Below are 13,347 nucleotides of genomic sequence, written 5' to 3'. Positions count from 1 at the left end.
GCACTAGTCCATCCTAGAGTCAACCAGGGTTCTGGAGACAGAGCTTCTGGGTGAAAGTGAGGAAATGTACACACTTAAAGTGGCTCCCAAATGAAGCTTTGCAACTAATTTAGCCAGTAAATTCATTATGAGCAGCTGGGCTAAGTTTCCAAAATAATGTGATTCATTCTGCATCAATGATGGAGGCATCATATTTTCTTCTGTTGGACTATTTCCCTTCGAATGAATACTCCACTGCACTGCACAGGACAAATGATAAAGGTTAAGAGGTGATTGTGATGAAATTCTGGCAGTACAAAGCAACAGTTGAACTCCCTGTTGCTGCCTTTTGTGTTACTCAAAGAAATATGCCAAGAATTTGAGTAGCCAACATTCGCATAAATGCATTACTATATTGAAAATGTGCATGGAGAAGAATTAGCAATACATTATTGTATATTTAGAAAATTATATTTTAAAGTTTAAGAAATGCAATTATACAGCAGTAGGCTGTAAAACGGAACATAAATTACTCTAGAGAATACAGTTATGTAGCTTACCCGTTGTGTACAGATTAGTTGTTGGCCAAGATCGTTTTCCGTTTTTTTTAGTTGTTGCTCCAGTAACAATTTTTCTTCCTACAATTCAAGGTCAAAAATCTTTTACAACATCAATATTTCACCAATTCAAGGCAACAGAACATTAAGAATAATTTGGTACCAATTTCTTATTGTTTTCCTATTTGTATACAGGAAGGTTTTTTTTTTAAAACGTTGAGTTTCGTTTACTAAATACATACAACAATCCTCTTATGCATGCCCATCCCTCACACCCACCTTACGGACTCGCAATTACAGCCGGGTATATGCCTGCTCCATTTGAGGTTGCCATTAACACACAGTAAATCAATTTGAAGTACATTACAGTTCATTACTGGGCTCGTCGAGCGACAATACAGAGACCTTACAGCGCCTATAGGAGTGCCCCTCTATTCATGCTCTGGGGTAGATGCGGGGGTCTGTGTAGACAGGGAGGTGTCTGTCTGGTATTGTCTGAATGGAGGCCAGTAGTTAAATGGGTGGCTAGAGGCAGGGAGAGTAGATGCGTAACTAGTCTCGCTCACTGTTCCGACAGGTTCATGCTTTCTAGCCATTTCAGGAATGTGGGGGGATGGCTCTCCCCCATGCTCTGGCCTCTAGGTATCTCGCCGTCACTGAGGCCATGCCCAAGAATTTCTTTTCTATACAAGTGCCTCCTTCAATCAGAGCTAATAGCCAGAGTTTCGGGGAGTATTCCCTCTGTGAGGGTAGCATGTCAGTCATCGCTCCTTTTATGGCCGTCCAGAATGATCGAATGCGGGGGCAGCACCAAGCAACGTGATAAAAGTTTGCAGATTATACTCTGCATCTCTTACAGTCTGAGGATTTTTCAGGGAAGAATCTGCTTAGGGCGGCGGGGGAGTAGTAAATCTGGTGGAGAAATTTGTAGTGTATTAGCCTGTATCGGGAGTGCAGGCATTTGTAACGGGTCTGCATATTGGTGGCTTTCCATTGGTCTTTGCTCAAAGGCTCCCCAAGAGCTGTTTCCCATGCGTTTTTGTACCTTTGATTCTTCACAATTCCCATTCCTGATTAATCTGTAGATCGTGGATACCAGTTCCCGAGGTGACAGGGGTTGTGTAATGTAGCCCTGGGCCGGGTGTGGGCTGCGGCATGTGGAAAATCAGGCCACTTATTCTTGAGGATACCCCTCAGTCTGTAATAGTGAAGTAGAGACAAAGCATTATGTTCACTGTTCCTCCCAGGTTCCAAATTGATAGTCATGTACAATGTCACCAAGGGACCGTACACCCAGCGATGAGAAGTGTTCTTTAAAGATTTTGTGTGTCAGTGGGATCCCGACTATATTGCAGATTGGAAATATGAGTAGATAGTGGGAGGAGGAGTCAAACAGCCGGCATATCCCGTCCCACGCTCTAGAGGTTGCCAGTGGCTGGATCTCCCCTCTGGGGACGGTCTTGCAGTTACCCCATAACAGACCCATCAGAGCATCAGGCGCATAGATCGCTGTCGCTATTTGAGAGTGGGGCGAATCAGGGCTTGGGGCACTCGATCCTGCAATATATTGTGCCTGAGCAGCCAGCTAGTATAGATACATGTCTGGATATTCCAGGCTGCCTTGTTCATATGGGTGGGTCAGGGTGTCGTAGGCTATCTTAGGCGGTTTCCCGGCCCAGAACAACCTGGTCATCCATCTCCGGACCCGGGACCAATAGTGTGGAGGGGGCCACAGGGGTACATTATTAAAGATATACAGGAGTTTAGGGAAAATTAGCATCTTTACTAGTGCTATGTGGTGGGCCGCCTGGGATATGGGGAGCAGCACCCACGATTCCACCCTCTGTTCCAGGGCTTCCAATGTTTTTACATAGTCATCTATGTTTAGATCGTCTTGTATGGTGCATACCACGATATCTAGATATTGTATCCCTTGGGGGCACCAGCCATACCCCTCACCCACATCCGCTTGTTGTACACTGGAAGTTAGGTGGAGGACCTCTGACTTGTTCCAGTTAATTCTGAGCCCGGACAGGTCTCCAAATCTGACCACCTCCTGTGTTAAGGGGGCAAGGTTCTGTAGAGGGTGCTTTACATATAAGAGGATATCATCCGCATAAAGGGAGACAATGGCGAGGTGTGTGTAAGCGAATGCCTCTGTGTGTGTCTAACTCCCAGACGTGGCATGCTAGGGGAGCCATAGCAAGGACAAACGGAACTGGATAGAAGGGGCAGCCTTGACATGTGCTGCGTGTGGGCTAAATATGTTCCGATGTCCTGCCGTTAGTGTATATTGCTGCTCTGGGGGCCGTGCATAGTATTTTGACCCACTGGATATATGTTAATCCGAACCCGGATTGCCGGAGTACCTCGAAGAGAAAAGGCCACTCGACTGAGTCGAAGGCAATCTTTGCGTCGAGAACGGCTATCTACATCGGAACTTCTGGGTTTACATTGTGCATAAGAGTGAAGAGGCGTCTGAGATTATGTTGGGTAGAGCGGCTGGGAATAAACCCGGCTTGGTCCGGCAAAACCAAGGCTGGCACATGTGGGCGGAGGCGGACAGTGAGTATTTTGGCCAGTATCTTAATGTCAGTGTTGATAAGTGCCAATGGTCGGTATGAAGATAATTGTCGGGGGCCTTTCCCAGGCTCGAGCAGCACAGTCGCAAGGGCAAATCTAGTGGATTTCGGGAGTGAACCCTTGGAAAATGCACTTTTGTACATAGCCAGGAGGTATGGCAGAACTATGCCCTTGTATGCTTTCTAAAATTCGGCTGCTATCCCGTCCGGCCCAGGGACTTTTCCATTAGGGAGCGATTTTTAAGCCTTGCAGATTTCTTCTTCGGTAATAAGATTATTAAGGGAGCTACCCTGGTCTTGGTCTAGCCAGCCTAGTGCTACTTCATTAAGTATCGTGCTAGTTCATGTCCAGGGTTAGGACGCGATTTCTACAGCCTATCAAAGTACTCCCGGAATTCGTCGTTAATCCCCTGTAAATCTTTGACTGGGGTCCCATTGGCGCTTGCGACCTCAGTTATGCTGGTGGATTGTTGCTCTTTCCTAATCGCCCATGCCAGGGTTTTACTCGGGCGATGCCCTTCCCCATATCTCGTCGCAGGTACCTCTCCTCGCTGATGGCCAGTTGAAGTTCTGCCCTATGGGACTGTAGCTCGCGGCGGAGTGCAAGGGTGTCCGTGGACCCTTGTCCGTGTTCCCCTTGCCTGATCCTGTCCTCTAATATTCGCATGGACCTACGGGTGGACTTAAGTACCCCCCCCCCGGCTCTCTTTGGAAATACAACATCCCTTACGTAGGCCTTAAATGCCTCCCATTTTATGCCTTGGTCTGGAACCGAATCTAAATTGGCCTGAAAATATGTCTGTAAATCCTGCCCTATCTCGGTCCGGACTGCAACATTTTCTAGAGCAGAGGCCCTAAACCTCCAGTCGTAACGCTGATTCGAACAGGAGAGTGGTCCGATAGTGTCCGGGGAATGATAGATATCTCCATCGTGGCCCGGAGTACAGGAGGTCGGAGGGGGGTTGAGGGGGGAGACCACTATATAACCGATCCTGGACAACTACCGTGTACCTCAGACAAGAAAGTGCATTCCCTAGCGTCTGGGTGCTGAGAGCGCCATGCGTCATAAAGATCATGGTACCGGTCAATGGAAGCCCAGGCCTTTACAGCCGCTGGCAAAGTTGTTTGGTGAGTTGTGGATCTGTCCACCTCCAGTTTAAGGGCCATGTTAAAGTCGCTGGCTCATACGATCCCATATCCTGGGAACTTGTGTATGTGTTTGGCACATTGATAAAAGAACTCCGGGGAGTCCGTGTTGGGTGCGTATAGGTTCATGAGTAGGAGTTTAGTGCCATGTAGTTCCCTGACGAGAATTATGTGCCTCCCCTCATTGTTGACAATCTTTTCGTGCAACCTATATTATAAGAAACCGTGAATATAAATGGCTACACCACTGGACTGTGATGTGTAGGACGATTCATACATGTGAATGCCCCATCACCAAGGCCCTCTCCCCCCCCTTGCTCTTGTATCTCAGGGCCTTTGTGCAGGGTTACTCCCAAGTTACTCCTATCGACACACCAACATAAAAAAACACATGAATCGATTCAACAATAGAAACACTTATTCATACACAGAAATGCATGATGCAAATACTACTATAATGCAAATCTCAACTTTGCACCTTTTATGCTTTTGGTGCAAATCTACAATGCAATAACTATAAGCCTTACAGGGTTCTAATGCAAGCAATCTAATAGCAACTCCAATCCACACCATTGCTCTCCAATCCACACCATACTTCACACTCTCTCCAAGACAACCCCTGTCTGATTACCCCATCTATCATGTCAGCCAAAGCTCTGTGTAAGTGACTGTCCTAATTCCCCATGCACTTCTTATTCAATACTCCCCTTTTGCTCTGTGTTGCTCTGTCTCTCCTCTCCAGCTAACTCTGCAACCAGCCAGCCAGTCAGGGCTGCTCCTTGGCCTCTCTGCCAGATCGATCTCATCAGCTCTCATCAGAATGCTTCCCCTTCTGCTTCCTCTCTCAGTCTCTCCTATGCCACCGCCAAACAAGTCTCTTCCATCTCAGAGTCAGTGAGCATCTCCATCCAAAACTCCATCTCGAACTAGAAACTCCCAAAGCCTCACCTCTCATACTGTTCAATGACGTAAATACATATCCAAGGTTACATGTCTCTCTAAGCTAAAATGCCCCTCTTTCTGTCTGTCAGCATTTCTAAATGTGAGCAGTGCCTAAAAGTCTGTGATGTATGTCTTGTACTTTTCAATCACTCCGTGTTCTGGTCATCATGACATTTTCTACATATCTATACCATATCTTCTTCTGTCTGCATACCATCCTACCACCTCCTCATATTTCTCCATTCACTCCATTGAAATCCCTCTATCCTTCATGTCTCTGTAAGTCAAAGCACTCCCTCCATGGCCCCCACCATCTCTGCCCGTGAAGCACAACCCAGGGCCTGATAAGCCATCCCTTCTCCACTCGGACAAGAGTAACGTTATCTCTGTCTGCTAAGAAACTGTTTACACATTCCACATTCACACTATCTCATAACAACTTCCGCACGCCGCAGCGCTTCTGTGTGTCTCAATGGAATGGCTTCATGCTTTCTCTAGTGCTTATTCACTCTCTCGCAAACCCAAGGGCAGCGCTATCTAGAATGCAGACTCAATGCATATTCTAAGTGCACACTCGTGCGTGTCTCTCTGCAATGCATACATAATACATAACATATCTCTACATGTGTCTTCATGTCTCTACAAATATAACGTGTCTCTGCATGGCACTTCAAATAGAACAGGCCTCATTCTATAGCAAATTGCAAATAGCTACATATATGTGGATAGTCTAATGTCACTACTTCATGTCACTACTAATCAGTATGAATGATGGATAACTGAATCCCTAAATGGGTAATGATTCTCTAACAATGGGTAATGATTCTGTAATAACAAACCAGGCTTCTCCATACTATCTGGTTTTACACTAGGCTGGAGTTAGTCTTCAAACCTTCATCTGATTAGTTTCGCTGAGGGCTCTTCCTTGCATAGATTTTTTAGAGGTGTTGTGGTGATCGTCTTGAAGAACCACCAGGGTCTGGGAGGTTCGAGGCAAAGCGCTCTGCGGCTTCCGGGGAGGTGAAGACGACAGTGGACCTGTTGTGCTGCACGCAGAGTTTGGCCGGATATAGCATGGCGTATTTGATACATTTTCTCCTAAGGGTGTTTTTGGCGGATTGGAATGTTTTTCGTTGATCCTGGACGGCTGGGCTGAAATCCGGGAAAAGACAGATAACCGAGGAGCCCCATCTCAGTTCTCCTTTTTCTCTGGCAGAGTGAAGGATAATGTCCTAGTAGCTGAAGATCTTTGCTATGATCGGGATTTCGGGGGCTCCAGAGGGAGGCTTCGCAGCCAGCGACCGATGCGCCCTCTCCACCATGAACATAGGCGTTAACGGGGGCGGTCCAGGATTACGGTTAGGAGGGTCTCTGAACTTTTCCATGTTTTCGATGGCAGCGGGCCCCAGAACACCGAGTATGCGTATGTTCCGCCTGGAACGCCATTCCAGGTCGTCATTTTTGCCCATTACTTTAACAGCTTGCTGAAGGTCCGCCACCTCGCGCTACGGGTGGATACCTGGTCCTCTCCTTCCCCTATGCGCTGTTCAGCCTTGGTCATGCGGCCGCATAATTTATCAATCTGTATAGCCGAGATGTCAACTTTACTTGTCAGCATATCTATTTTAGCACCCAGGCTATCGGTACTGCTTTTCATGGCTAGCAGCATTTGGTTCAGGGCAGCAACATCGATTTGTGTTGGTGTTTGGCTTGAAGAAGGAGGTGGCAGTAATTGAGGTCGGTCGGAGCAGGCAAATGGATCCATCTTAGCCTGTTTTTTGGGGTTCACCATGTCAGCTGAGCAGAGTGTCCCGGTGCTGTCTCCAATGAGGTTGGGCGAGATATCCACTCCGCTGGGGCAGGGGGTGTCAAAATGACATGCTACGGCATGGGGGAGTGGGAGCGCCACCTCCACAGGCCAGCCAGGGGGTTGCGCGGGCCGCCTTCGTGGATTTGCTGGTCAGCCTGTCATGACACAGGCCCCAGTCTGTGACCCTCTGCTGTACCCAGTGCTTGCCGCTGTGTTAATTAGCCGTCTGTCAGCTGTCATCTTCTGTGCGGGTTACTATTGGTTGTAGCAGTGGTGTAGGCCGGCCAGTGGGAGCAAGATTATTGAAGTGCCCTTATACGCCTCTACTGTTGCCCAGGGCTGTTAACTGTGGAAGATGGAGAGGTGGACACGCTCGTCCCAGTGGTCGGCTTAAGAGTCATATGTTGGACGAGAAGGAAGATAACCACTGAGGGGGTCAGGGGGTGCCAGCAAGGCTCGTAGCAGCACCACTGCCAACTGGGTCTGCCGGAGGGGCAGAGCTGCAGAGAGATGTTGAGGATAGCACTAGGATTCAGACCCACCCAGGATGGTGCTGCTTCTGCGTGGCTGCCAAGTCCTGGTTCCCTAGATGTGGGCTACAGTGTGCAAGCCTCGTCTGAATCCCGGGTTTGGCGGGGTCAGCGTGGTGCCTCAGTGGGGAATGCAGAGGAGGTGCAGGTCCCGGACGGGTGTCAGGCTTGGCGTGGTCTTTTGGCAATGTGTTTAGGTGAGACCATCTTCCCAGCAAGGAGCCGGGGAACAGGCTCGTATGGTAGTTCAGGGCTTGGAGAGAGATCCGCTCTGCCGTGTTCAACACTGCGTCCCATGACGCTACAGAGGAGCAAAGCTGGTGGTTATGGGAGCTGGTCCTCACGTAGGATCTGCCACCCCACAGGGAGCCGTGCACATCAAGGGCAGTGTCAATGCGGGGAGCCCAGTAGTAGTCCTGATTTAGAGCGCGCAGGGTTGTCATAAGCTCCAGGGGCACCCTGCAGGCACTGGTTCCCCCCGGGCTAGGCAGTACTTTGTTATGGGGATAGCACGCAGCGGCTTGATTGGGGGAGGAGGTACGTAGGGAGGTCCCGCGATGCCCGGGTGAGGATAGACAGGCCAGGGCTTCTCGGGCAGGCGCTCATAGTATTCCCCCCAGGTCTCCTTACCGTGCCAATGTCGCGGGATCTGGAGCCAGGTGGCCTCGGTTGGTGCTCTGATGAGGGGCTTCCCGACAGGGCGCCTCGCCGTTACGAGCTGCGGGTTTTGACTTGAGGGAGGCCCAGGATGTAAGCGGCCGTCGCATGTTATGCACCACGCAGGGCCTGGGGGCCGGCCCCTAAGCAGCTCCGGACTGCAAGCACGGACGCGCCATTGGGGGGTGCAGGTAGTCTGATAGTTTAGCCGCGCAACAGCGCCCCCCAGGAAGGGTTTTTTAAAGGTAGAGCTTTGCAGGTTTAAGGTGTGGTCTTATATTTAAGAAGCGTCCTAATAAAGATTTAAATTCACAGTGTTGGACATATTGGGTGATCTGTTTGACAGAAGTGGGTAGAAAAGGTTGTGAGAAAGAACGGAAACACGTTTTGCTAGAAAAATATGTAAATTAAAGGATTCAAAATTAATTTATGAGTTAATAACTTCGTTCTGTTCGTTTTTTTCATGTTCACTATAAACAAGGGCTGCCATGAGAAGATTGGAGTCATACATTTTCTAACAGTGTCCCCTTTTCATGGAAAGTAATGCAAACACATGGTTTTGAGCAGATGCTATTAAAGAGAAGGGATTTCAAACAACATCTTTCAGATTACCAAGATTCAAGTGTCGGAGTAACTCTCACCACACCTCTAAAATACTCTATCCGCGTACTTCACGCCAGTGTACTTCGATGAATCCATTGAGATCATCACGGAGACACCGGTGTGGGTCTCATGTGGCATGGGGAAGGCTGCCGCTACCTGATCCTGACCCTGGGGGTGGTGTTCTGAGGGAGGATCACATGGGAGGCGACTCCCATCAGGGAGAATTGGTGACCTCTAACTCATGATTCCCCCATTCTCCCTGAAGCATTGATGGCATATTGCAAAGTAGGGCAAACCAATGTAACTGCTATGCATATAACATCTCATAAGGCTAATAAGGAACAAGTTACTTACCTGTAACTGTTGTTCTCCAGCATGGGTCTGGCATGGATTCACATGCTCATGAATATTCCCCGTCGTCAGGCTGGGAATCCTCGGTAAAGAAAAAACCAGTATCAGTTTCGTTTCTGATCTGTCTTTCGTAGTAATAACCAATCACTGGTCTCTGCGTCATACTGACCACAGCCAATGACTGCCCTCTACCTAAGCACCGCCTCTGGCAGCCATCTTCAGATTTCGAAGCACGTGAAGTGGCAGTATGACCAAGTGAAGAGCCGCAGAGGGGTAGGCGGGAGGGTTCGCATGTGAATCCATGCTCATGAATAAAGAATACATAGCAGTACACACATGCACAACCACGGGAGGTGGCAAAGGCTCAACATTAAGCATTACATCAAACTCAACATTAAGCATCTTACCTCCTCACCAGGCTCACCTCAGGCGAACAGGTTGCGCAGCACTGCTTGGCCGACCCTGGACTCCTCCCTGGAATCCCGATCGACGCAGTAGAATTTCGTGAAGGTGTGCGTCGACCTCCACGTAGCAGCCCTGCATATGTCCAGCAGGGGCACACCAGAAAGGAACGCCGTGGTAGCTGCGATCGCTCTGGTGGAATGGGCTCTCGGACGGCCAGGCAGCGGTCGGTTTGCCAACCGATGACAGTACATGATACAGCCGGAGAGCCATCTGGAAATGGAAGCCTTCGAGAGAGCCTTCCCCTGATTGACAGGTCCAAAGTTCACAAAGAGTTGTGACGTCTTCCGAAAACACTTTGTGCGGTCCACGTAGAACTTCAGCGCTCTAGCCACATCCAGCGAGTGCAAAGTCCTCTCAGCCGGCGACGAAGGCGACGGGAAGAACACAGGCAACACCAAGGGTTCGTTGAGATGGAAGTCCGACGGTACCTTGGGCATGAAGGAGGGGTGCGTCCTGAGCACTACCCTCGTGTCGTGAAAAGTCAAGTACGGGGCCTTGCAGGAAAGGGCCTGGATCTCTCCCACCCGTCGTGCGGAGGTGATGGCCACAAGAAACGCTGTTTTCCACGACAGAAACTTCAACGGGGCCGAGTGCAGAGGCTCGAACCGAGGTCCCATGAGCTTGGTCAGCACCACGTTGAGCTCCCACGCCGGGGCCGGAGCCTTCACCGGCGGGAACGATCTGAACAGCCCCTTCATGAACTCTTTCACCAGACGATGAGACCACAAGGACGTCCGGCCCGTGGTTCTGGTGTATCGGGAGATCGCAGCAAGATGAATCTTGATGGACGCGTGTGCCAGTCCAGCTTTGGCCAGCGTCAGCAGGTACGGCAGTACCTGGGGAGCCGTAATCCGTAGAGGGTTAATCTTCTGTGCGTGGCACCAGACAGAGTACCTCTTCCATTTGTGTCCGTAGCATTTAAGAGTCGAGGACGCCCTGGCCTTTGCAAGAACCTCTCTGCAGTCGGCCGGTATGTCGTATCCTCCAAACTCTAGCGCTGCAGGAGCCAGGCCTGCAAGTTCAGCGATTTCGGGTCGTGGTGGAGGATGGCGCCTCCTTCCCTGGAGAGTAGATCCGCATCCACCGGCAGCTTTATTGGCGGGGACGCTGACAAGTCCAGAAGGTCCGGGAACCATATCTGCCTCGGCCACGCAGGTGCGACGAGGATCATCCTGCACCGTGACCTCTTGAGCTGGTTGACGAGCCGGATTAGCAGTGGCAAAGGAGGGAACGCGTAGAGGAACAGGCCCTCCCAGGGGAACGAGAAAGCATCGCCCATGCTCCTCGCCTGGGGAAACCTGCTGGCGAACCTCCGGCACTTGGAGTTCGTCGCCGTCGCGAACAGGTCGATCTGGGGTGTGCCCCACCGTCGGAAGAGGCGATCCACTAGATCCTGCCGTAGTTCCCACTCGTGGCACGAGCGCAGCTCCCTGCTGAGTGAGTCGGCGATGGTGTTTTTTATCCCTGCCAGATGAAACGGCACCAGAAACATCCTTTGGGCGACGGCCCAATGCCACAGGTCCTGCGCCTCCTTGGACAGTGCTGGGGACCTGGTTCCGCCCTGTTTCCTGATGTAAAACATGGTGGTGGTGTTGTCGGTGAAGATCCTCACCACCTTGCCCTTGAGGGACGGAAGGAAGGACCTGAGGGCCCAGAACACTGCACGGAGCTCCAGGACGTTGATATGGAGGGACTTCTCCGTCGGGAGCCAAAGGCCTCTCGCGTGCAGATTTTCGGTGTGCGCTCCCCATCCTTCCAGGGAGGCATCCGTGGTCACTGTCTCCTGGTGGTCTGGGGTCTGGAAGTCCATGCCCGCCGTCAGATGCGCACGGATGCCCCACCACCGGACCGCTCGGCGGAAACTCTCGTCGAGTGTGATCCTCTCCTCGAAGCCGCCCGTCGTTTGGATCCAGCGCGCGTCCAGGAACTCCTGCAACGGGCGCATCCGGAGCCTGCACATGGGAATGAGGTAGACGCAGGAAGACATCATTCCGAGGAGGGACTTGATGGACCTCACCTTGGCCGCGTCGGAAACCAGCATCCGCTGTACCTTGCCCAGGATGGACCTGGTCCTTTCCTCCGACGGGGAGGCCAGAAGGGACACTGTGTCGAGCTTCGCTCCCAGAAACAGTGCGTTTTGCGAGGGTACCAGGTGGGACTTGGCGTAGTTCACGGAGAATCCCAGGTCCGTGAGAAGTTGGACGGTCCTTGCCGTGTGATCCACGGCGAGCTCCCTCGTCTTGGCTCGGATGAGCCAGTCGTCCAGGTAGAGGTAGACGTGGATCCCCTCGCGGCGCAGCTGCGCCGCCACCGGTGCAAGGCACTTGGTGAATACCCTGGGTGCCGACCGTAGTCCGAAGGGGAGGGCTTTGAACTGGTAGTGACGCCCTTGGACCACAAACCTGAGGAATTTTCGGTGCCCCTTTAGGATGGGAATATGGAAGTAGGCATCCTCCAAATCCAACAACGACAGGAAGTCTCCTTCCTCCAGCTGACCCAGGACGTGCTGGAGGGTGACCATCCGGAACTTTTGCGCCTTGATGAACTTGTTCAGACGTCGCAGGTCCAGGATGGGGCGCCATCCCCCCGTCTTCTTCTTCACGAGGAAGTATCTCGAGTAAACTCCGGAGCCCCGAAGCCTCTTTGGGACGAGTTCGATGGCGCCCTTCCTGAGCATCGCCTTTACCTCCAGGAGAAGTTGAGGGACGTGAAGTTCTTTCCTGGCCACGGGGGGGACGCGCGGACACTTTCTTTGAAACTCGAGCGCGTGGCCCCGGGCCAAGGCGTCCAGCACCCAACGGTCGGTGGAGATGGACTCCCACACGCTGACGAAGCTCGCCAGCCGGCCTCCCACCGGGGTGCTTCGGTGGGGGCCCGACCCCACGGCCGGTTCAATCCTGCTTCGACGAGGCTTTGCCGCCTTGACCTCCTTGGCGACGACGGCGGGGTCCGCCAGACTTGCCTCGTCCTCTGTAGGCCTCCTGAGCCGACGAGCGGGCCGCTTGACGGTAGGTGGAGAAACCGCCGCCGGAACTTTTGGAGGCGCCCTTGCCTCCGCTGCTCCGAAAGGGCGTCCGTCGTTGTTGTAGAACTCCAAGGGCCCGGGCCGTCTCGGTGTCCGCTTTAATGGCCTGAAGGGAATCGTCCACTGTTTTCCCAAACAGGTTGTTCCCATCGAAGGGCATGTCCAGGACTCTGGTCTGAACGTCTTGACGGAAGTCCGTAGCCTTGAGCCATCCACGCCGCCTAAGGCAAACGCCGTTGCCCAACTGGCGGAACCCAGTGTCGGCGATGTCCGTCGCAACGGTAATGGCGTGGTCCGAAGCCACCTCACCTTCCTGCAGGATCTCCAGGGCCTCTGCCCTCTTGTCGTCCGGCAAGAAGTCCAGCAGGGGAGCCAGTTTGTACCAGAGCTCCCTGTCGTAGCGGGCCACGATAGCCAAGGCGTTGGCCGCTTTAATCGTCGTCGCCGCAGACGAGATGACTCTGCGTCCCATAGCGTCCAATTTCTTTCCCTCGCCGTCCGGCGGGGAAGTCGATGTGGAGGCCGCACCCCCCCCCCCCCCGCTTTTTTCCTGGCCGCCGCGGAGACGACAGAGTCCGGGGTAGGCTGCGCCCGGAGGCACAGGGGGGCCGTGTCCGGGACCCGGTACTTCTTCTCGTACCGGTCTCTTCTAGCTGGCGTCGTGGAAGGGTTCTTGAGGAGGGTGAGGCCCTCATCCCAA

The 13,347-nt window shown here is 52.1% G+C and overlaps 1 protein-coding gene across 2 annotated transcripts in view; it reads right to left on the bottom strand.

Moving 5' to 3' along the window:
- Window positions 1-13,347, bottom strand: part of SASS6 (SAS-6 centriolar assembly protein) — a 1,114,399-nt gene that overhangs the window by 832,443 nt on the left and 268,609 nt on the right. For both annotated transcript variants that reach the window (XM_069641586.1, XM_069641587.1), the window contains exon 6: window positions 540-617. In XM_069641586.1, the coding sequence (XP_069497687.1) occupies window positions 540-617 (78 nt within the window). The remainder of the gene's footprint in view (window positions 1-539; window positions 618-13,347) is intronic.

The sequence above is a fragment of the Ambystoma mexicanum genome, chromosome 1q, assembly GCF_040938575.1.
Source record: "Ambystoma mexicanum isolate Mex_15411 chromosome 1q, UKY_AmexF1_1, whole genome shotgun sequence".
Classification (NCBI taxonomy): Eukaryota; Metazoa; Chordata; class Amphibia; order Caudata; family Ambystomatidae; genus Ambystoma; species Ambystoma mexicanum.
The sequence above is the reverse complement of the archived record's forward strand: the minus strand, read 5'-3'. Positions and strand labels throughout refer to the sequence as shown.